Below are 19,964 nucleotides of genomic sequence, written 5' to 3' on the forward strand. Positions count from 1 at the left end.
CACCCAAAAGGTACTCTGAACCAATGTACCTTGGGAAAGCCAGATAAGCATCCCAGACTTGAAAAGTGGGACCCTTAGCTTTCGCGCAAGCACTAGCCGCTCCTCGTGAGTTTTCAGGCCATACTTGGAGAGAGACAGCCAGCATCTACTGTTCAACCTTTCCCGTAGGAGATCTCTCCCGATTTTTTCTCAACGCATTGAACTCGTATAAATCGTATCTAACCAGATTTACCCCAAAGTCGCCACAGAGCTCTTTTCGACTACTTTTTTGCGTACGTGTTACACATGCAGCTTTTTCGATGGTGCTGAGACATCGTTCGCCGCCAGCCAACGATACATCGACTGGCACCTTCAGTTGTGCTACGCTGAGACGAAATGAAAGCGGTTCGCCGGATTACCATCGAGGTCGCCAACGCGTCAGGCATATAACGTGGAAGGATAACATCCCTGATATCAAAGAATGAAATTGATGGCATATATAAAGATATCTTTGGCTCTTCAGCATGATCGATATCGATCACTAACGACTAGTAACGGCTTCGTCACAACATTGCGGCTTTTTCATAACCGCTTGAAGGCAGCTTCTTCTCATCATGACAGCAGAAGGAGAGTCGGCAGAGGTACAGCCCACACTGAATGTGGCTCCTCGGAGTCTAGTCCACTAGATCTACTATATACAAAACAACAAAGCAAACAAGAAGTAGAATCCGTATGCGAAGATCGCGCGTTCAAATATTAGCTGTCCGACTGGAACTCTCAGAATGGTGTGTAGAAGGAGGATTCATGGGGCCGTCCTTGTCCTCCGTCATTCCCGCAGGTACCCCTTCTTCAGCCTGAATGTCCCTGATGACGTCCTCTTTCTTCGACTTGAATATCCACCCCTTGCAGAATGCGATAACCGTGAAGACGAATAAGAGCAGCCAAGTGATACACATGAGGATCGTCATGACGAGGTGGAACGTGAAGAACCCCTGGATATCAAAGATGTCGCCGAGAGACCGTGTGGTGTTTATCCACCCCACTAGGGAAAAGTGATGTACTCAGTCACCCGTCCTAGAGGAAAACAGCAAGCAGTGCATACGATACGTACCATTTGGGAACGTCAAAGCCCAGCCTGGAAGGGTTATCAGCAAGGAAGACAGACGATGTAAGGAAGGGTTACGGGGCACGCACAGCCAAGAATCTCGTTCATATGTCTCCGCAGGGAGAACCGGTATGGAATCACGCCAAAGATGAAGAAAAACAGCGCTAGTCCGTAAAGCAGCAGACTCGCCAACACGCTCGCAGAATACCAGACATCGCCAGCGATGTCCGTAACATATCCATGGGCGGGTAGGCTGTAAAAGTATTATTAAACATGGGGTTGGGGGTGGGGGAGAGACGTGAATCGATACGACGTACATTGTCCTTGCGTGATCCCCAAGAGTGATTAACGTAAGTGCGGAGAAGCCAGGCGGGCCACATGCGACGAAGGCACCGTTGGCTTGTCCGCCGTGCATGAATCCGTTCTATGTATAGCCATCAGATCAAGGTTGCAGTCCCAGTTTCCAGCATTGTACGTACAGCCATGAGCCTGAAAATGATAGATAAGATTGATATAGCAAAACGATCAGGAACTTACCGAAGAATGTAAATAGCAAGGTAGAAGAAAGCCATGAAAAACCCAAGACCTGTTTATCAGAGTTAGGAGCAGTTTCGTCAGGTACCATAATTTGCTTTACCGTGAACGATGTAGCCTACGAGAAGAAGGCCCAACGCTCTGGGATCGGACGCATCAATCACTTTCAGGGTATTAGCCGCCACGACTCCCGTTAGCATCTACCCCGATAAAGAGCCATGAGATGATCCAACAAGAGCCACGCACCACTCACCAACGGGAACACCTGTCCAATGCGTACATATTCAAAGTCGGTTTCCCGCAGGATACGGAGAAACTTACCAGAAACGCATATGCAGGGGCGAAATGCGCCAGATCATGCGCCTGGCTGAACCATATTTTTAACATGGGAAAACACGTTGCGATTGAAATAGCGAGGTATATCCTGGGACCACCGGTAAGTCAAACACGCATACACCTGCACGCAAGTGCGTGACTCGCCAAAACAAAGCGTAAATGAGGTCGTGGCCAACGTGGCCGTACGTCGTGTCATAGTCCACAGTACCGATGACTATAGTAGCGAAGGAAAGGACCTGCGAAATGTGGTTTTTTTTTTAAAAAAAAAGTGCTGAGCAAAAAGACAGAGGAAACAAATGGTCACCATCAAGGGGACAAATATTCCTTGCATTGGATCTCGAAGAAGAGTCCACGCATGGCGAGGGAACACTACACGAGTTACGCACGTATTCAGCAATCGAAGACAAAAGGCTGTCATAAACCACAGAGGGGGCGAAAAAAAAAAGACGCACAAATAGCTTGTGACAAAAGCATGAAGATATTCAAAAAGAACAGAACAATGTTGCAGAAGAAAAACACGGTCTCTATCCTCGACACAAACGCCGGATGGTGCTTCAAGTTCGAAAGCGTCATATAGACAGCGCTCGTGCCCATCACAATGGGGAACTACAGAAAAAAAATGACAAATTCTAGTGTCGAGTTGAAATGCCGGGGACCTGCCAAGACACTTACCGCCTGCCATGACCATCCATGGATGCGCCGCGCGAATCCGCTTACATGGACCGGTATGCCCCTTGCGTTGTGAGATTGGGAGGATGCGCTGACTTGTTCATGAAGAAAAGCACGAATCGTGAGCATGAACTCTAGTGGGGGGTATCGTGCAAAAGGGAGGGTATGATGTTGGTTATGATGCAGCGGCGGACCCAGGTGGCTATTTGATTACGCCATCGAGGTTCTACTTTTGGCAAAGCATCCACGGACACGTGATATTTGCGCGTCTAATTTGAAATTATTGCCTTCCAGAAGGACTGAAGTTGGCTCTGGTGGCGGGTCTGAGCACCCCAGGTGCACAGTTTTCGACCAGACTAGAACTGACGGTTGACGTATGGCCGAGTATTCTTCGAAGCGAGGCCCTGTCAAGATCCTCTTCATCACTGAGTCAAGAGAGGTGCGGTAAGAAAGGAACCAAGTCCCACTGATACAGAGGTCCAGAAATGATGTGTACGAGCCTAACGGGATAAATAAGGTTAAACCTCTAAAACTTCCTTGCTCCTCGAACCCGCAGAAGCCATTTTTATCACCGGTTGCGCTCTAGCACCGCATGCATTCCATCTGACATACAGTGACATACCGCCTCCATTGCTAGGGTGATACTCCAAATGATGATCTATGTCAACTTACTTATCCCATGAACACCAACTCGGATAAGAACCAGTGTCTCCCGCCAAAGTAAATAATCCCTAAATGCTTCAGTGTCGTCTGAACCTTGGCCTATGGGTTGTTCAAATACCTACCAATCTCTGGAATAGGTGGCGTGTACGACATCAAGGTTATCACAGCCCTACGTAATTACAGAGAGTGCCACTTTGGGACTACGGTGATATGATAGCGCAGGCAGAAAGCATGGCTCCTACAGTAATTCCGAGTTTCTGTGCGGAGGTACGTAAGTTCCCAATAATACTGGACGATAAAGAGCGAGAAACGTACGAGCTTAAAGGTGTTGAGAACAGCAATGCCAGCAGAAAGCGGCCGGGTATGCAGGGATGGACCTTGATTGCGTCTCAATGGATAACTTTACAAGCTGTGCGCTTGGCCATGAAACAGCAACGTGGCTTATTCCTCATTCTAATCGAAGGGGGCCAGCGTCCGGGGGAGGGTTACTCTATTTCTCGAAGAAGATCAACTCCTTCACAGCGCAGCAACAGTCTGGCCAGTAATGCTCGCGCTTTCTGTCTTATGAGTAAAACAGTGACAAAACCAAGGAAGGTGACAACATACCTCATTGTAGAGCATGCTGCGTGAAATGGGCATACGCCTCCAAACAACCCTCCCCGGCCTTCAAGGTCTCTAAAAATGCATCCCAGCTCCCGAAAAGAGTCCGCAGTTCGACTATCTTGACAATTGCCTCCCAATCCACGACAGGCAAAAAGCACAGGCCATTATCGATATAACATTTGGCGTGCGTCCCGAATGCCTTGTCCTCCAGCACACTGCAGGTTTCGGCGGAACCAAAAGCATCCGGGACGAGCGCCTCTTGAAGACAATGCATCGTGTCCACCATCCATGTCTGTCCTTTGGCGCTGAGCAAAGAGCGATCGTCGCTGAACTTTGTGCAGAACTTCTCTCCGTAACCAATGGGGTAGCCGGCTGGACCGCAGTGGTACTTCATCTCCAAGCATGACGCGTAGAAAGAGCAATTATCAAGGATAGGCGCCGCACAAGGATAGGTCGAACCTTGACTGCCAGCTGTTTGTCGCATTCAATACCGCAAATCAAGCGCCAAAAAGTGAACGAAACGTACTCATTGTGCGGTACCATATCCACCCTACAGCAACTAAAATGCAAATTGAATGAACGGTGCGTCTGCTGATGAATAGAGCGGGCATCATATGCAAGACCGAGAACACGAAGTAGGGGAGGTTACTCCGAAAACTAATCAAAAACGGGCACTCTGTTGGTGTAGGGCCTTTGACGCCAATCAGGGGTGATAGGGAGAGAAAAAAAGGACAGGCAAGGCAGGTTGGTGGTAGGTGGTTCAGAGAGAGAGATGAACTAGTCCCAAAGCGCCTCATCGAGGACTTCCTCTTTCAGAAAACACGTGGCGGCTGTGTAGGCGTATCACATACTCCGGCGCAGACTCCTTCCCATTGGCCTATGACGCGCCACAATTGTTGCCAGGGAAGAAAGATCGAGAGGTCACGTGCTTAGATAAGATAAGACAGGACTATTATACATAAGTCAAGCAGCTTTTACCTAGGGCTGCGCACCGTACCGTATTCTTGTCGGCGTCGGTACGGCCGTTAACGGCCGTGCACCTGAGTACAAAATGAATTTAGTTATATAGACTTACCAGAGAATTCATAGTATGGCTTGACAAGTTGAGAGACAAAGAAGATAATCTACACCAAAGGGCAACAGAATTTAGAGGGAGAGCCATATCAGATGCGTCTAAGATCACAAAAGAACCGTAGACTGCAGTGACCCATGTTGAAACTTGAGATAGGCCAGAAGTATCCAAGGGAAAGCCACACTTACTGCTCTCCCTGAACGCGAACAAGAAATTGATGAGACAGCCGCGGAGGAGAGAATGTGACGAAAAGTGATGCGGTAATTCCATGATTGGCTGATGGCTGCATGACGCACAATTTCCTCGAAAAAAAAGCTTTAAATTAAGATCAGAAGTCAAGCCGTATTATGACGTCGTACGGCCGTTGACGGTGACGGAACAACCATATACCGTACCGTACAAGGGCACGTTCGGCTTCGGTCCGTCTTCCGCCAAACGGTTACCGACAGTACAATACAGTGACGGCGCGCAGCCCTACTTTTACCCCTCCCCCCCCCCCATTGATGAGAATGGGAGGAAGTCTGACTCTGGGGGTTACTATGGGTAGCCGAGATACACAAAAAACCCGACAAATCATTTTCTGTAGCGTAGCACGTTGACTCATATACCTAGAAAATTTAAAGCGCTTCGTAAAAAGGATGGCATAACCTTTTCGGTCAAAATATCTTGTTTCGGGTTCATGAGCGAGTTATGACTGGTTTGTGAGGTTGCTGCCGTAGTACCTGGCTCCGATCCAGCCCCCCAGTGGGCCAACATGTTACATCAACCAACAAAATTTCACAAAATGTTTTGATTCGTAAAGACATTACCAATCTTTTTGCAAAGCGCTGTAACCATGGATTAAGATGCCTCTTGTTAGTCTTTTTCTTTTTTCTTTTGACGGCGTTGGGAGCAAAGGTGGTGGTGTCGGCCAGATGCCGAATGAGGGAGCCAAAAGTTCGACATGTGGAAATTGGTGGTACGAATTGTCACAGTGAGGTTTGGAGAGACATCATGTCACATTTTTGTTACGCATTTTCTCTTCTTTCTTTTCATTCAACAGTTTCCACACAGTCTGCTGCCCCGAAGATCTACCCAGAGCATTATATTATGATGTTGATTCATGTACTAGTCTTCCCCAGCCTTTATAATCCCGCTATATGCAGTCATAGGGTTCTGCAACCTCATACAGTCACCCATTTTCCGAGGCCTACGACCGAAGGGAATGTGTCGAGGAACTTGACTTGCATATCCCGGCTCAGTTGCACATGCCGAATCACCTATACTAGTACCGAAGTAAGGGAATGTTTAATGTACCGAGTTCCCCGGCGCATAACGGGCTGTAACAACCTTTGTACCGATAGAAACAGAATTGATGAGCACCATTTTCACCCCCATCCTTCATGCAGATGCAGCGACGTTATTAGCTGCGCGCTAGTAGTACACCTGGAGAAATTGAACTATAACACTTATTCCATCCTCACCCACATTCCTTCCTAAAATAAAATCATTAACACGACAAAAATCCCGACGATCCTGAACGGCTGACCTTGGCAAACATAGTAAGATGTGTCCCAAACATTATTTTATCCCTTCCCTTGACCTGATCCCCTGCCCAGCTTACCGGCGGCTTTGCCTCCGGTGCTTGTGCGTCCTGCGCAATACTGAAGGACGAGAACGTCTGGAGCAACCGAATGACAAAGTACGACGCTTCATTGTACGCGAACTGGAAAACCAAGCGTAAGACGAGATGAGACCGACCAAACCAAACTAACGAACCTGCTGGCCCAGACATATCCGAGGTCCAGTGTTGAAGGGCAAGAAGATGAACGGGTTAGGCGTTAGATACTTGTGTAGGCGGGAATCAAGGAACCGGTCTGGGTCAAAATCAAGAGCTATTATCGTACAATGAGTCAGTGTGGATTGCTGGTGAGAGACAGCCCATACCATCGGGACCCCACAGGTCAACCCTACGGTGCATCCAGAAGACTCCCCATAGCACTCTGAGCGGACAGAGCTTTAGTAACGATATTTGAGACGACCTTAAATGAATACTCACTTGGTACCGCTTGCTACATAGTATGGTCGACCTATTGTGTTGGGCAGCGTTGTGTCCACATTGGCAGTTCTAATTGCACGACATTTAGCTGATTTCGAATACATGCGAATGTCAAGTTCCCTACCGAGAATCAAAAGGACTGCCATAATTCTATGTGATGAGTAATGACAATAGAAAGGAATCAGTAGGAATTCTTACACGGGAGGATAAAGTCTCAACGTCTCTGCGTACAAGTCGTCAGTGAGTTATTGCTCGAAATTCTACGAATCCAAGATGTATATACCGTTCAAAAATGCCCTCAAATATTTCATATCGCGAATGTCCGCATACGTTGGCTGTTTATCACCCAAAGCTTGGGCGATCTCTTCCCGTAAACACTTCACGATGTGTGGGTTCTCCGTAAGCGCGTACACAGCAAAGGTAAGCAGAGATGCAGTCTATACCATATTGTTAGAACATTAGACACGGAAATGCACTGGACTGACCGTATCTCTCGAGGCAACGAGAATGTTCACGAGCTCGTCTATGATTGCGCGCGTGTCTAGCACCACCAATGATAAGCAACGCTCCGCAAAAGAAGACCCAGAACAAGACTACCTTCGGTATCCTCGACCAGATCGTCTAAAAGGGAGGTGACTTCTTTCTCCTTATCATCAAGAGCTTCGCCGGCGTCTGCCTTCTGCTTCTTCCTCGCGAACGCATCGTCAAGCAGAGGCTGAACGATCCCCTCTATGACATGTCTGTGCGGCGTAACCTTGTTGTGCCAGAATTCCAACAGTGGCCACATGGTCCCCGTCCTAGATCTTCGAGCGATCAATTCCTGTCCTTTCACGAACGCCCGAACGAAGATATTCGACGGGTGATCCGCAGCAAAGGCTGTGTCCCCCGCCTGCGACTGCGACCACCCCGATGGGTACGGAAGCCGAGCGGATAGCGAACAAATATCCTCGCCGAAAAGGAACTCGGTGGCCGAATCCAACGTAAAGCGTGAAACGACATCCTACATGACTGCGGTCAGTCATCATTCTCAGCGTGTTTGCCGATGTAATTACCTGAAAATCTACTGGATATCCTTCTTCAAGTCTATCTTTTATCAGTCTAATCGTTTCGACAGCGTGTCTCTCAAAATTATCGAAGTCACTGATCCTGTCTTTACTGAAGAATGGACGGGTCATGTTGCGGTGATATCTACGGAACGGTCATCCCGGGTCAGTGAGATGTCGTACGCCTAATTGCTGGGCGCTCACTTCCACATGTCACCTAGGCACGGGCGAAATGGTGATGAGTATGGATTCAAAGCCACCCTTATATAGAACGTGCGGTCATACCATCCGAATTGAATACACCGGTGCCAAGAAGGTCCGCCCACTGAGAAAATAGCCTGGGTCCTAAACGCTTATGATGAGGGAGATATCTAAAAGTCGAAATGACTGTTCGCACCCTTCTCAAAGTCTTTGAATTGCGTGGCCAAAACCGCCTTGGAAATGATCAGAAAGGCATTTCCTTTGATAATAATTGCAAAATCACCTTCACATGTTCGGGCTCGATAGTAATTATCTTCGCGAAGTCAATGGCAAGCGAATAGACCCAGTCGGCTACTGACGTACCCGGCTTTCTGAAAATATGTTGATGCAATATGTGTTTCCATACTGTCGATGCCATTCGAGAAACATTTCACCTGCGTCTGATGGTGAGAAGCAGCGCAAAAGAAAATATTGTTGCAGATACGCACCAGGATACATGAGCGTTTTTGTATGCCTCATGAGCGCGCGCATGATAGAGAAACTACTCTGCTGAACATCCGGGACAAAATCCGCGCCTTTGAGGGCAGCATCTTGATGCATGTGCGTCCACCTCCGTAGATACGACATCAGCTCCCCAGTGAGGAACCACAGCAGCGCAGCAACAGGGTATGTTATCCACGAAAAGCGATCAACAGTAAATCGTGAATAGAAGAATCCGGACACGACATAAATGAGAATTAGCACCAAGAGAAAGTGGATTACCGGACGCAGCAAGTACGATGGTCCTGGTGGTAGCTGCATGGCCGAGAACTAGGACATCGATTGCAGAGCTGAGGCTCATTTATATGGCATCGGCCTTGTGACCGGATCACGTAACAGCACGTCTCAGACATATCATCTTTTGTGGCTTCCTCCCCCCTCTGTACACAGGAGAAAAAACGTAGATGATAGATCGATGATAGGAGATGAGATGGAAGAGGAGTACAGCCAATGTTATTCAGCTTATCTTGTCTTTTCTTCCTTACGATCTGGCCCCGTGGTAGCGGCACTAATTGCATTTTGGAGATAACGGAAGACGGATAACCGGCCTCTTAAACGGATTTGGGAAAGCAGACCGGGATGATATCACAGAGGCCGTGTAATTGATGGGGCATCAGTAATGCAGTGTGATTCCGAGACTTGCTCGGAGAAAATCAATTTATTGAAGGAGTGATGATTGATTGGGCTTCACCGTCGATCTCTCGATGCTATCTCTCGAATAATAATATATGAGAGATCACGCTGAAAAACTGAAAGATCATGAATAACAGCATCCACAACGCCATTTTTCTTCACAAACTTAGGACTCACCAGCAACGAATCTGTCAACGATAAATTGGTGTGCGTTTCCCGAGGGGGTAGACGGACTGGACATTCAACGCCGCACTTGAAATCATTGGGAGAATCGGTAGGCCGTCTGAACTGATACCGCCTCATCGACATCACCGAAGGATAGAATGTTCGAACATACTTAGGCCGGAAATGCATCCAATTTCGCCCAGTAGGAATGCAGTGATCGCAAGAAGCGAAGAGGCACAAAAATAGAAATGGAAATTGAAATTGAGGCCCGCTCATACACGTGATCGCGGACCGCCTACTCGGGCGCCGGGGGCAATCCGATCCCGCACCTTTTGCCAGAACTATCGAAAGAAGTTGGAGAAGTTAGAAGGACGATGAAAGGGTGAACCAGACACGTATATTCATAGCGGAATAAAATATATCTTGAGATTAAGTACCGTCAATTGTGGCTTTCGTAGCGGACAAGATATTCCATAAATTTAGGACCTTTGCCCATGGCTCGGTGGATGGCAAATAAGACACAAAAATAAGATGGATACAGCAGTACGTACATTAGAATACAGGGGAATATGTTAACTTCCGATAGCAAGATATCGAAGACCATAATAAGCAGATATATCGGTAGTGACGGATATCGACAAATGTCCCGAATCCAATCATACGTGGTAACTTGACTCAGACGAAAGTCCGTATGGTTTGTCCCAATTATGATCCGTACAGGAGTCGAGCCCAATGGGTGCACGCACACCTGGCTCACCATCCAAATCCTTATTACTACGAGTCATTATAGTCGTCATCGAAGCTCCCGTCGTCCCCGTAATTATGTCGTCAAGCCGTATCGTCGTGACTTCCCTGTGGGGGTGAGTTGCCGCCGTGTCTTTGTGCGTGAGGATGCGTGAAGCGAAGTGCAGGAACGTCGATACCAGCTGTCCTTTCTGGGCTGCGCTATGCTGCGACTCTTCTCGAATCCTTATGGCCGCGGTAACGACCACAGGGATGTTACACACAATTAGGGAAACGCAATCCTAATTCATCATTAGTCCTCCTGGCAGCGACGCTGCAATTAAGGAGTCCACGCACTTCGACTATGGCCGAGATGACCACCTTTGCTTCGCCAAAAGTGAGGATGTAGGCCGCGTGAACGAGGGATACAATGGTCGTCACGATGCAGGTCGAGAAGATGACCATGAGGCGAAGTCGAAGACATTTGTCTTCTAGCCCAGCAAGGAGTTTTAGCGGGGCAAGAATCAATATGAGATCCGCAATCACATCAGCTGTCAGCGGGGTTAAACAGGCATGTCGATGATACTGGAAGGATAATCGACTTACAGACTAGTTGGGAGATAGCCACTTGCTTGTTGAGGGTACACTGCGGGCTCCGCGTGTCCCTCCATCCCAGCTCTGGTTCACAGACCCAGAACAGCTGAGCTATAAGGATCGCGAGAACGAGGATGAACAGAGCGGCGATACAAAAGAGTCTACGCCGTCGGGTCTCACTAGGATCCACCCGGATCATCGAAAATAGTATTGAAAGCCGGGCTGTCCTGCTCCAGGTGTTAGATAGGTAATGATAAGATAGCACTTCGCTCACCAGATAATAATATAAAAAGTGACAGCCATGAGGTAGTAAGCTGCTATACGCGTGGACCTCGAGAGGACAGCTGGATAAAAGATTAGAAGCAGAAATACAAGATATCATTGTAATAGCGCTCACTGGGATTGGGTAAGTGCATAAATACTGCAGCAATCTGCAAAAAAAGAGCAAACATGGACACCAGCGCCCATGCCTGCGGCAAAAAAGAAAACCGTTAATGGTGTTCATCTCCAAAAATGAGAACTTACATCATCGGCCCAATATCGACCCCTTCGAATGAAGAGGCGATGAACAGTTGTCGCAATAGCAACCGTGGAGCACACCGCACAAGTGACTGTAAAGAACACATCAATTACTGCCCACCCCCCTCCTTCTATCTAAAACGGTTACTCACTCTTCAATATAACAAGGGGATTGCTTGCGTCAAGCATGACGGGAAAAAACTAAAGACAGACCAATGGTGCCACAGGCCAGCCTGGGTGGACGTTATAAAGCAAGGTGGATGGACACTACCAGCAATAGAAGGGTGAATGAAGTTGCGCATGGCCTTCCGAGACTCGAAACTGAAGGAAGACGTGCATTATCTGTCATGCTTCTTGGATTCAATCGAAGGCCCACGTTATGCACGTAACCGCGTTTATATTGGTTTAAAGTCTTCGGCCAGATCAGACGCCGTATCGTATAATTGATTCGTTATCGTCGGAGGGGCATCTCCAGGAGCAAGCGACCGTGAGTCTAAACAGCGGTAGACGCGGAGAATGGAGATCGCAAGAAAGGTAAATTGAAACCTGTTAGTTGAAAGGGGAATGCTCGTTGTCACGGTTTGTACGGAGGAACTGGAGTTCTTCGGTAAATGAAATGAGGCTGACAAGGATTTTGATTTTTCTTGTCACTGGGTAAATAAAAACTATGAATGAACTGATCAGTGCCAGAGAACGTTACACGAGTGGATCGGCATATCTGAGTTTCAAACAAATCTTCGGCATGTCATCGGCCCGTCACACGTCATGTTAGTCCGCCTTAGTGGCAGACATGGCCACCCTTGGACGTTTTTGAACACAGATTACCCAGTCTTTCCTTCTTCGCTCCCATGCTCCCTCCACGCCTCAAGACCTCGAGGCCAGTCTTGCGCTTCCGAATACATTTATAGATCCGCTATTACCAAGGTATCTCATAATATTAGCAAAATCTGCTTCATTTAGAGCTTCTTTCCGGGCTCGAGGTCAGTGGTAAAAGAAGACGTCTGCAAGCGTTCACACAAGTTCTCTTGCCTCACTCGCAATGGCTGATATTGCTACTCGTGAATTTCTCGCCCATCTTGAAGCGCTCTACCCCAAGCAGGCTGAGGGAGTTGTCAGTCCCTGGTCTCTTGTCGCTGTGACTGCCTTTAGTTCCGGAAATCTACCAGAGGCCGTTCCTGAGGTCTTCAAGTATGCGCTTGAGGGCCTGAAGACTCACGAACAACGGCTGCTCCTCGCGCGGAAGTTGCAGGACGCGTTGTTCAAGTCTGGATTGCTGTCAGGATTTCCCAAGGTACGTCGGTTCAGGGTAGCGTTTCAAGGTCCCATCGTTGACGTGCAGTGCTAGGCTATCAACGCTCTTGGGCAGCTATACACCGCCGTTCCTAACGAACTGCGCGATACGAAACCCCTGCGGTAGGTCGCATCGTATTTTCCTTTGTTTTGACGCTCAGCTAGCGTCCTTGCAGTGACGTGTCAAAGTCAGTAGAAACTTTGACAGAGAACGGCCAACATTACTTCGACCAGACTTATGGGGAAACCGCAGCTACTGTTCAACCTTATCTGCGGAAGATCTGTCCCGATCTTGGTCAGTCATTTGATCCGTGTAGCCAATCAGATTTAATCCGCAAGCACACCACAGAGTTCTTTTCCACGACTTTTGCGTACGGTTACACGTACAGCTTTTTCGACGTTGTCTCGCCTGCTGAGACTTCGTTCACTATGGTGGCGGCTCTGATAGCCAACGACACACCGCGTCAAATTGACTGGCATTTGCGGGGATCTCTGAGGAACGGTGCCACGTTGGATGAAGTGAAAACGGTTCGCCAGATTGCTATCGAGGTCGCCAAGGCATCAGGCGTAAAGTGGAAGAATGACATCCCTGATATCCATGAGTGAACTTGTTGCTGTACATAAGTGTATTTTTCGCTCTTTACCTTTCCGAGTATGGTTGCCGAGCTGATTTGCGTAATGCGAATCGGTTTGAGCGGCTATAAGGAGCTCTAAGCCACGGCTCCGTTTTCGGATTATAGATCTATTTTTAGTACTTTCTCCGGTATAGTGGTAATATTGAAGTACTTTGAGAGCTGTCCATAACACGTTAATGATGGATAATCTGCATGATGTGGAGATTATATAGTGTAGAAAGTTAATGTGAAGATATTGCACTGACTGTTGTTTCCCAGGCTGCAAAGTCTGAGACAAAGGCTGTTAGTGCTTGAAGTGAATGTAGACTTCAACTGATGCCTTGGATCTTCTTTCTGGAATGATGTGCTGTATCTCCACCATACATCTGATAGTCTGATTTAGATTCCAAGAGATTTTTTTGACAGTATATGGGTCAGATAGGCTCACATGCTCATGGTCTGAGGCCTTTGTGCTTTTGAACTTAGTCTTAATATTTGTTCACTTACTGATATACTTAGCCACTGTGCTAGTATGGGTTTTCATGCTCATAGACTTGATATTTCTGGCCATCTGACTCATACTTCTATTTTTGGTTTGCCATATGCCTTTAGTCTCTTGTTCTGTCTCCCTACAAAGTGCCCTAGTTTGTTTGTATTTCCTTCTAAAGCCTATGAACCCTGCCCAACCTCCTGGCTCATCCTTATCTGCCTCTGTCTACTCCCTATTTTCATTATGACTTGTCTTTACTTTGTACTGTACTTATATGACCTTATTTTGACCCAGAATACTGTGCCTATGATTCACTCTATTCATTTCCCTAATCCTCCAATCACCTGTACTTCATTACAGCTCTGAAATATTCTTTATATTAGCATAAAAGATGTAGGGACATCAATACACTTAGAATTCTCTTGTTGCTATTCCCTCTGAACTGGCATCAGACCTAAGAGAATAGGGCAATATCTCACTCTCATAGGTAGACAACAATATCAATCTCATGACAGATAGGATGGACAGTTGACATGTAGTCTGTTTTTAAACTTGATTGTTAACTGCATAAGCTAGGCTATGACCAATCAAATACCATCTTTGATAGATTTCCTGTCCACTGACTGCAACATGTCCCTTCCAACCTCATCTGGAACCTCAAAAAACAATACAACAGGATTTCTGCCACAGAGCTTCTAATTCCCATAATAACACTATAATTACAGCGAAAATACATCATCATCATACACTATTGGCTGGAAAAGAATCAACACATATTACTTGATACTTTGTGCAAGAGGCACTAGCTTCTGCAAGGTTGATACTAGTCCTTTGAGCTTTGGTAAATGTGTTATGACACAAGCTGATGGTGCAAATATTGAAGTTCAACAGCTCTGAGACCTGAAAGACATGGTAATTTTACATGAATCACCAGCATAATAAGTTAATGCATAATATTCCCTACCAAACCAACAGTCAGTGTCACTATAATTTCCACTGGAAGCTTCTTTGCCTCAAATCATTTATACCAGTCAGGGCTGTTGCATATTTTGAGATGAGGAAGGAGAGAAACTGTAAAAAAGCTCAATTTTCAATTTCCTGTTGCTGTGCAGATGAGTAGGTTGTTGCTGTTCACTGTCTACAGCCAGCTGATCTGCCAAACCATCTACACCTGCTTTGACATACACTGCAACCCATGCAGTTGAATATGACATTAATCTAGTAAGTTACAATATCACAAGGAGCTTATATTGATTTTAATGTGTTAGTTTTCTGTGTTTGACCTTTAATCAGTGAACAGATGCAAAATACTTACTCTTAGGTATCACAAGACTCTACCTGTACTCGATCTCAGTGCAAGCAGAAGAGTATCACATAGTAGATACACCAGGTTCCTGACCTCATCGAGTAACCCCGGACATGGACCACACAGCACGTCCTGCCAATTAAACTTAACGTTATTATATAAAAGCACTTACAAAGAGATGTGAACATCTCACTGTTCTGAGGCTTTTCAGGACAGAAAACATGTTTATGAAGGTAGGTACTGTATAAAAAGGTGTTTTCTTCAATAAATTACGCACATTCCCTGCCAGAAACTACGAAATGTCTATATTTATCGCCGAGATGGAAGCACACTTCTTAGCCGAACGGACCGAGTTGCTTTGCTCAAATCGAAAACCTGCCTGAGACAGCTCGGCTACCGTAGGCACCGGTTCATTCTGTTGTGGCCACTGTTTCTCCCAAGGCACTATCGATTCTTATATCTGATCCTGACTTCTCGTCGCCGAGATCTACCAAGTTTGAATAGGAAAGAAGTGGTGCCTGACGACTTGAATGCCCTGGCTTTCGGCGTTTCTCAGCTACAAAATGATTCTCAATTTCGGATCAGCGTGTACGAAGAGAGCGATAGTGGTCTGGTAAATTTCGTACTATCCGCGCTCGTTTGACCGTCTCCTTGACGGTTGCACTTTAAGAACCACACAACCTTCGATCATCAGCGGACTAGTAGTCTTACCTTGATATCCGCCCTTCGTCTCAGCGCACCATGTCGCCGACAAACGGATGTGACAGCGAGAAGAGCGTAGCGAGCCCGGTTTCAGAGGGCGAACCACTAGCCGTAGACAAAAGTATTCGACGGAAGGTTGATCTGAATTTGATTCCTATCATTGCAATCCTCTACCTTTGTAGTTTTTTGTGAGTTGCCCCTCTTTTTTTTCTTCGCTTCAGATGCTTATCCCTATTTGAAGGGATCGAGGAAATATCGGTACGCACGCTTTGTTATATGCTGTTCCGCCTGTGCCAATGACTTGAATAAACTATAGGCAATGCAAGGGTACCTCCGATTTCACACTTTACGATATGTCTCGTTGATATTGGTATCAGGTCGCCGGCATGGCGGACGACCTGGAATTGACTGGTCTTCGGTACCAGCTGACGGCGGCTGTGTTCTTCGTGCGTTTGAGCTTTCCAAATCCACTTCAGGGTTAACAACATTGTAGATCCCGTATAGTCTGCTGGAGATACCATGGTGAGTGGTGTGTAGGCCGTCCATCTGATTCCACAGAGCGAATCATTGCACAGTAATATTATTATGAAATTGATGCGACCGTCAATCTGGCGTGAGTAACCTCCCCTGGTCCCCCGTGCTCAACGGCCTCTCATTGAATTCGCCCCGGCTAGTCCCCGGAATTATGCTTGCATGGGGGCTCGTTAGTAAGTGTGGACCGTAGACCATGGAGACTAATCCGAAGTTCATTCTCACAGTGTTCTCGATGGCTTTCGTAAAAAGTTACCATGGCCTCATCGTGTGATGTTTCTTTCCTTCGTTTTTTGTGGAGTTTCTCACTTATCATTATGTAGTGCCCGGGTGTTCTTGGGTCTGGCTGAAGCAGGATTACCTCCTGGCGTTGGTGTGTTCCTCTTAATCCTCAACCTGTACCCGGCATTATATGGTTTTCTCCAGCATTTCTCATCACCGTATGGTATCGCCGCGAGGACCAGGCGCGGCCCTTGTCATTCTACTTCTCAACGGCAACTCTGTCTGGTAAATTAAGCTCAAGCTCATTTTCTCACATGAGCTTACCTTCTGTTCAGGTGCATTTGGCGGCTTACTCGCGTTCGCTATCCAGAAAATGGATGGGTCGGTTAACGTGAACTTGTGTAATATCCATGTTTAGTTCTGATATGATTACTTGTAGACTTGGTAACCTCAGAGGATGGGCCTGGATCGTGAGTCAATATTACCGCTAGATTGTCATACAATATTCTGAATATTGATTCTCCCGTGCTCTAGTTTTTGTTGGAGGGATTAGGTGTGTAAATTTTCACTCGACGCCTTAGCTGACGGCTCACCTGACTAATACCAGCAACTATCGTCGCTTCTCTACTGGCATTGTGGAAGCTGCCTGATGTAAGTATGATCCAATAACAATCCGCCGTCGTCGCTTAGTACTAGCATGATAGTACCCAAGCACAGCCAAATTTCTCACCCCAAGTGAAAAGGATCACCTTGCGGAAGTGCTTCGTCGTGATAATGAGGGAGAGCCATCCCATTTCGAGATGCGCTTCGTTTGGGAGACGTTACGAGATTACAAGTCATGGCTGCAGACTGCCATGTACATTGGGTACGCTCCAGACTTCCTGACGAATAGCTCAAGCTTATCTCGATGTTCAGCATGGTAATGCCCTTATACTCTATCTCGATATTCCTTCCCACAATTATCAACGCTCTTGGATACTCCGCTTCTCAAGCTCAACTGTATGTCTTCCCCTCCAACAGCACTAATATATCTCACTTTTATTCCACAGGATGACAATACCACCTTACGCCATTGGCTGCGTCTTTACCATGCTTCTTGGTACGTTGTCTGACCGGTTCAAGGTACGCGGACCCTTCATCATGGGATGCTCGCTGCTCGCCATCCTCGGATACGCGATGCTCTACGCCACGAGCCCGACGGACCTGCCGGGCGTCGGATATGTAGGCTGTATTTTGATCACATGCGGAGTTTTCCCGACCGTTCCTCTGATGTTGGTCTGGGGATCAGGGAACGCGGGTAGCTCGCTGAAGAAAGGCGTGATTATCGGACTCCAGAGCGGCGTCGGTAATCTTGGAGGGTAATGATTTGTCTTCTCAGTGGACAGAAAGAGCTGCTGAGATTCTTTCCTCCAGGATTTGTTCCTCGTTCATATACAGAACACAGGACACTCCGAGATTTCACTTGGGTCATGGTGTGTAATGTTCGTGCTTGCTTCGATAAGGTAATGATGGTGATAGGCTTCGTGCTCGGGTTCTTGTGTATGGCATTCGTCGTCTCTGCATTCACAATATGTCTCTACCACAGACTCAACCAAGCCAAGGAGGTGTTTTGCGTGAAAGAAGGCATTCAAAGGGATCGCAAAGCAGATTTCGCCAATCTAGGAGCCGACTCCCCTTTATTCAAGTGAGTCATTGCACTCTTAAGTGCTCTTAATGTATTGATCATCACGATGAAGATATACCTTGTAGAGGGGATGCATCATTCTTGGGAGGTATCATGATACAGACTTCATTTAGCCTGCTATTCCATGTACACGAAGAAAGGTAACCATCACTATTTACCTATGATTGATAGCTATAGATGGCAAACCAATTTCTTGAACCTCTGCTCTCCCTTTAATTGGGTAACGTCGATTTTCTAATGGTTCCAACATGAGTCGAGAGTAAACGCTGCCTAACAGAAGCTATTTATCCCCCAAAGGACCTCTGCTAGCCCTGTAGCGAATCTATTGCTAGGCTGAGATATTTAAGGCCTTTTCGTTCCTCGCTTGTTTTTCCGCAGCATAATTAGGGTGTACATATGGTAAATTAACAGACATCTAATATCGGAACGGTGTCAATGGAAGCTTCATAGCGAGTTCGCAGCCTCTTGTTTTCTGTACATTAACCGCATCCCAAAGCACAGCGCGTTACCGCCTTGGTGCATCCCAACATACAGGAGGTTATACAGGTGACCGGGTCATACATAGGTTGTCCGGCCTGGGAGTAACCATGATCGCATGAGGTTTGCATGTGAAGCAGAGCTAAAGGGTGAACTTACGCTGGATGACAACACTCTCTGAAGAAATACGCTGCCTTCTTCCCAAAGTAGAGCCTAATACATGGTATTCCCTTCCCCTAAACATTATGATGTTCAATGGCGGAATGGAAATTGTGATCACAAGACTAACCTTGATTTTCTCATTTGGATCCTGGCCATCATCGTACCACCCCAAACTATTCGTGCCATCTGAATAAACTGTAATCCTATCATGAGGATTACCAGCGAAGTAGCCGACATATGAGGTGCCGTTATCATCAACGTATGCGTAAAAGGTCATGTCGAGTGGGTAGTTGTATAAATCAGTGAGCAGGATGCGAACATTAGATACCAAGGGCTTATATAGACGACGGAGAAATCCAATCAATTTATAGGCAGTGACCTGATATAGCTTGCTGTGACCGTGTAACTTCACAGCACGGCGAGGAAGCGGTGCAGTTGTCCCCAGAATAGGAATATCAGTGCAGATCGGTTGATCTGACAACAGCCCCGGTACCTCACCGTGAGCCACACTCGGTCATGAACGTCATTCCGAAACGGGGCATTCTGTCCCCCTAGTCAGAGGCATCAGTTTTTCCGGACGTTCCACATGTTCCATAGTCGGGCTTCGATAGATTTCTCAGCAGGGGTGATACCAAACATCGAGAACCGATGTTTGGCTTGTTGATGATCAATGGTCGGTTAAGACGATGGGAAGGACAAGACTAAAGAGACTGAACACAGATGTAATATCGCGGCGGTAAACTTGGCGTATACGTTAGGAAGAAAATAGCCCCGAAGGATATGTCTAGCACCCGTTGGTACGTTGCTATAGACCTGTGCTTATGAAGATCTATGAGTTACCACTCTGAGGTGGTGGTAATCGTCATGTACACTGACGTGCATCGCACTTGTGATAAGAGAATGTTAGGAATTTCGAAGATTCGGAAAAGGGGCAGCGGACGATTAACGGTAGGTCCCAATTCCAAAGTTTGAATCCTGAACCGATAATCGAGCGATCAGAATTGAGTCAATGCGGTCTTTTCCGCGCTACTAACAGCATTCTCGAGACCAAATGGTCGTACGAGTACGC

General features: G+C 46.9%; 6 protein-coding genes across 6 annotated transcripts; 2 read left to right on the top strand and 4 right to left on the bottom strand.

The window, feature by feature from the left end:
- Positions 1–472: 472 nt before the first annotated feature.
- Positions 473–2,947, bottom strand: BT62DRAFT_988068 (uncharacterized protein). Its single transcript, XM_043190095.1, has 13 exons — positions 2,627–2,947; positions 2,407–2,560; positions 2,259–2,323; positions 2,099–2,190; positions 1,940–2,042; positions 1,872–1,883; positions 1,722–1,818; positions 1,622–1,670; positions 1,564–1,573; positions 1,402–1,508; positions 1,174–1,337; positions 1,091–1,114; positions 473–1,021 (listed from the first exon to the last, which is right to left on the bottom strand). The coding sequence occupies exons 1-13, from the start codon at positions 2,750–2,752 to the stop codon at positions 729–731; spliced, it is 1,296 nt and encodes a 431-aa protein (XP_043037417.1). The 5' UTR covers positions 2,753–2,947; the 3' UTR covers positions 473–728.
- A 946-nt stretch (positions 2,948–3,893) lies between these two features.
- BT62DRAFT_981862 (uncharacterized protein) lies at positions 3,894–4,500 on the bottom strand (the record flags this gene model as incomplete). The annotated part of the gene is made up of 2 exons (XM_043189638.1): positions 3,894–4,348; positions 4,416–4,500. The coding sequence occupies 2 exons, from the start codon at positions 4,498–4,500 to the stop codon at positions 3,894–3,896; spliced, it is 540 nt and encodes a 179-aa protein (XP_043037418.1).
- A 1,531-nt stretch (positions 4,501–6,031) lies between these two features.
- BT62DRAFT_934502 (cytochrome P450) lies at positions 6,032–9,067 on the bottom strand. The gene is made up of 17 exons (XM_043186743.1): positions 8,732–9,067; positions 8,607–8,677; positions 8,527–8,556; positions 8,440–8,476; positions 8,328–8,387; positions 8,247–8,259; positions 8,052–8,187; positions 7,597–7,999; positions 7,485–7,540; positions 7,283–7,436; positions 7,198–7,222; positions 7,124–7,138; positions 7,000–7,068; positions 6,888–6,943; positions 6,720–6,835; positions 6,490–6,666; positions 6,032–6,436 (listed from the first exon to the last, which is right to left on the bottom strand). Exons 1-17 carry the CDS (start codon positions 8,841–8,843, stop codon positions 6,410–6,412), a joined length of 1,557 nt encoding a protein of 518 aa, XP_043037419.1. The 5' UTR covers positions 8,844–9,067; the 3' UTR covers positions 6,032–6,409.
- A 1,334-nt stretch (positions 9,068–10,401) lies between these two features.
- Positions 10,402–12,101, bottom strand: BT62DRAFT_988070 (uncharacterized protein; the record flags this gene model as incomplete). Its single annotated transcript, XM_043190096.1, has 8 exons — positions 11,570–12,101; positions 11,424–11,509; positions 11,296–11,368; positions 11,173–11,242; positions 10,911–11,125; positions 10,662–10,855; positions 10,505–10,606; positions 10,402–10,458 (listed from the first exon to the last, which is right to left on the bottom strand). Exons 1-8 carry the CDS (start codon positions 11,604–11,606, stop codon positions 10,402–10,404), a joined length of 834 nt encoding a protein of 277 aa, XP_043037420.1. The 5' UTR covers positions 11,607–12,101.
- A 151-nt stretch (positions 12,102–12,252) lies between these two features.
- BT62DRAFT_934504 (uncharacterized protein) lies at positions 12,253–13,506 on the top strand. Its single transcript, XM_043186744.1, has 4 exons — positions 12,253–12,708; positions 12,763–12,830; positions 12,884–13,002; positions 13,057–13,506. Exons 1-4 carry the CDS (start codon positions 12,457–12,459, stop codon positions 13,311–13,313), a joined length of 696 nt encoding a protein of 231 aa, XP_043037421.1. The 5' UTR covers positions 12,253–12,456; the 3' UTR covers positions 13,314–13,506.
- Positions 13,507–15,522: 2,016 nt separating this feature from the next.
- BT62DRAFT_305330 (MFS general substrate transporter) lies at positions 15,523–18,446 on the top strand. Its single transcript, XM_043180444.1, has 21 exons — positions 15,523–15,730; positions 15,788–16,007; positions 16,061–16,077; positions 16,136–16,146; positions 16,197–16,265; positions 16,313–16,341; positions 16,395–16,432; positions 16,494–16,526; positions 16,578–16,620; positions 16,674–16,723; positions 16,777–16,857; positions 16,908–16,953; positions 17,012–17,042; positions 17,107–17,125; positions 17,180–17,223; positions 17,277–17,437; positions 17,488–17,571; positions 17,622–17,930; positions 17,986–18,044; positions 18,091–18,256; positions 18,309–18,446. Exons 2-21 carry the CDS (start codon positions 15,859–15,861, stop codon positions 18,319–18,321), a joined length of 1,452 nt encoding a protein of 483 aa, XP_043037422.1. The 5' UTR covers positions 15,523–15,730; positions 15,788–15,858; the 3' UTR covers positions 18,322–18,446.
- Positions 18,447–19,964: the final 1,518 nt, after the last annotated feature.

Source organism: Guyanagaster necrorhizus (genome assembly GCF_019112545.1).
Source record: "Guyanagaster necrorhizus MCA 3950 unplaced genomic scaffold BT62scaffold_20, whole genome shotgun sequence".
In the NCBI taxonomy this organism is placed as follows: Eukaryota; Fungi; Basidiomycota; class Agaricomycetes; order Agaricales; family Physalacriaceae; genus Guyanagaster; species Guyanagaster necrorhizus.

Coding starts and splice junctions, on each gene's coding strand:
- BT62DRAFT_988068 (XM_043190095.1), bottom strand. CDS start 2,752: ATGCTCACGATTCGTGCTTTTCTTCATGAACAAGTCAGCGCATCCTCC. Junction 1,671..1,721: donor CGTAGGCTACATCGTTCACG/GTAAAGCAAATT, acceptor TCTGATAAACAG/GTCTTGGGTTTTTCATGGCT. Junction 1,338..1,401: donor GGGGATCACGCAAGGACAAT/GTACGTCGTATC, acceptor ATACTTTTACAG/CCTACCCGCCCATGGATATG.
- BT62DRAFT_934502 (XM_043186743.1), bottom strand. CDS start 8,843: ATGCATCAAGATGCTGCCCTCAAAGGCGCGGATTTTGTCCCGGATGTT. Junction 7,437..7,484: donor TCGTTGCCTCGAGAGATACG/GTCAGTCCAGTG, acceptor AATATGGTATAG/ACTGCATCTCTGCTTACCTT. Junction 6,944..6,999: donor TATGTAGCAAGCGGTACCAA/GTGAGTATTCAT, acceptor CTGTCCGCTCAG/AGTGCTATGGGGAGTCTTCT.
- BT62DRAFT_934504 (XM_043186744.1), top strand. CDS start 12,457: ATGGCTGATATTGCTACTCGTGAATTTCTCGCCCATCTTGAAGCGCTC. Junction 12,709..12,762: donor TGCTGTCAGGATTTCCCAAG/GTACGTCGGTTC, acceptor GTGCAGTGCTAG/GCTATCAACGCTCTTGGGCA. Junction 12,831..12,883: donor CGCGATACGAAACCCCTGCG/GTAGGTCGCATC, acceptor GCGTCCTTGCAG/TGACGTGTCAAAGTCAGTAG.
- BT62DRAFT_305330 (XM_043180444.1), top strand. CDS start 15,859: ATGTCGCCGACAAACGGATGTGACAGCGAGAAGAGCGTAGCGAGCCCG. Junction 16,433..16,493: donor GATGCGACCGTCAATCTGGC/GTGAGTAACCTC, acceptor CGCCCCGGCTAG/TCCCCGGAATTATGCTTGCA. Junction 17,224..17,276: donor CATTGTGGAAGCTGCCTGAT/GTAAGTATGATC, acceptor CTAGCATGATAG/TACCCAAGCACAGCCAAATT.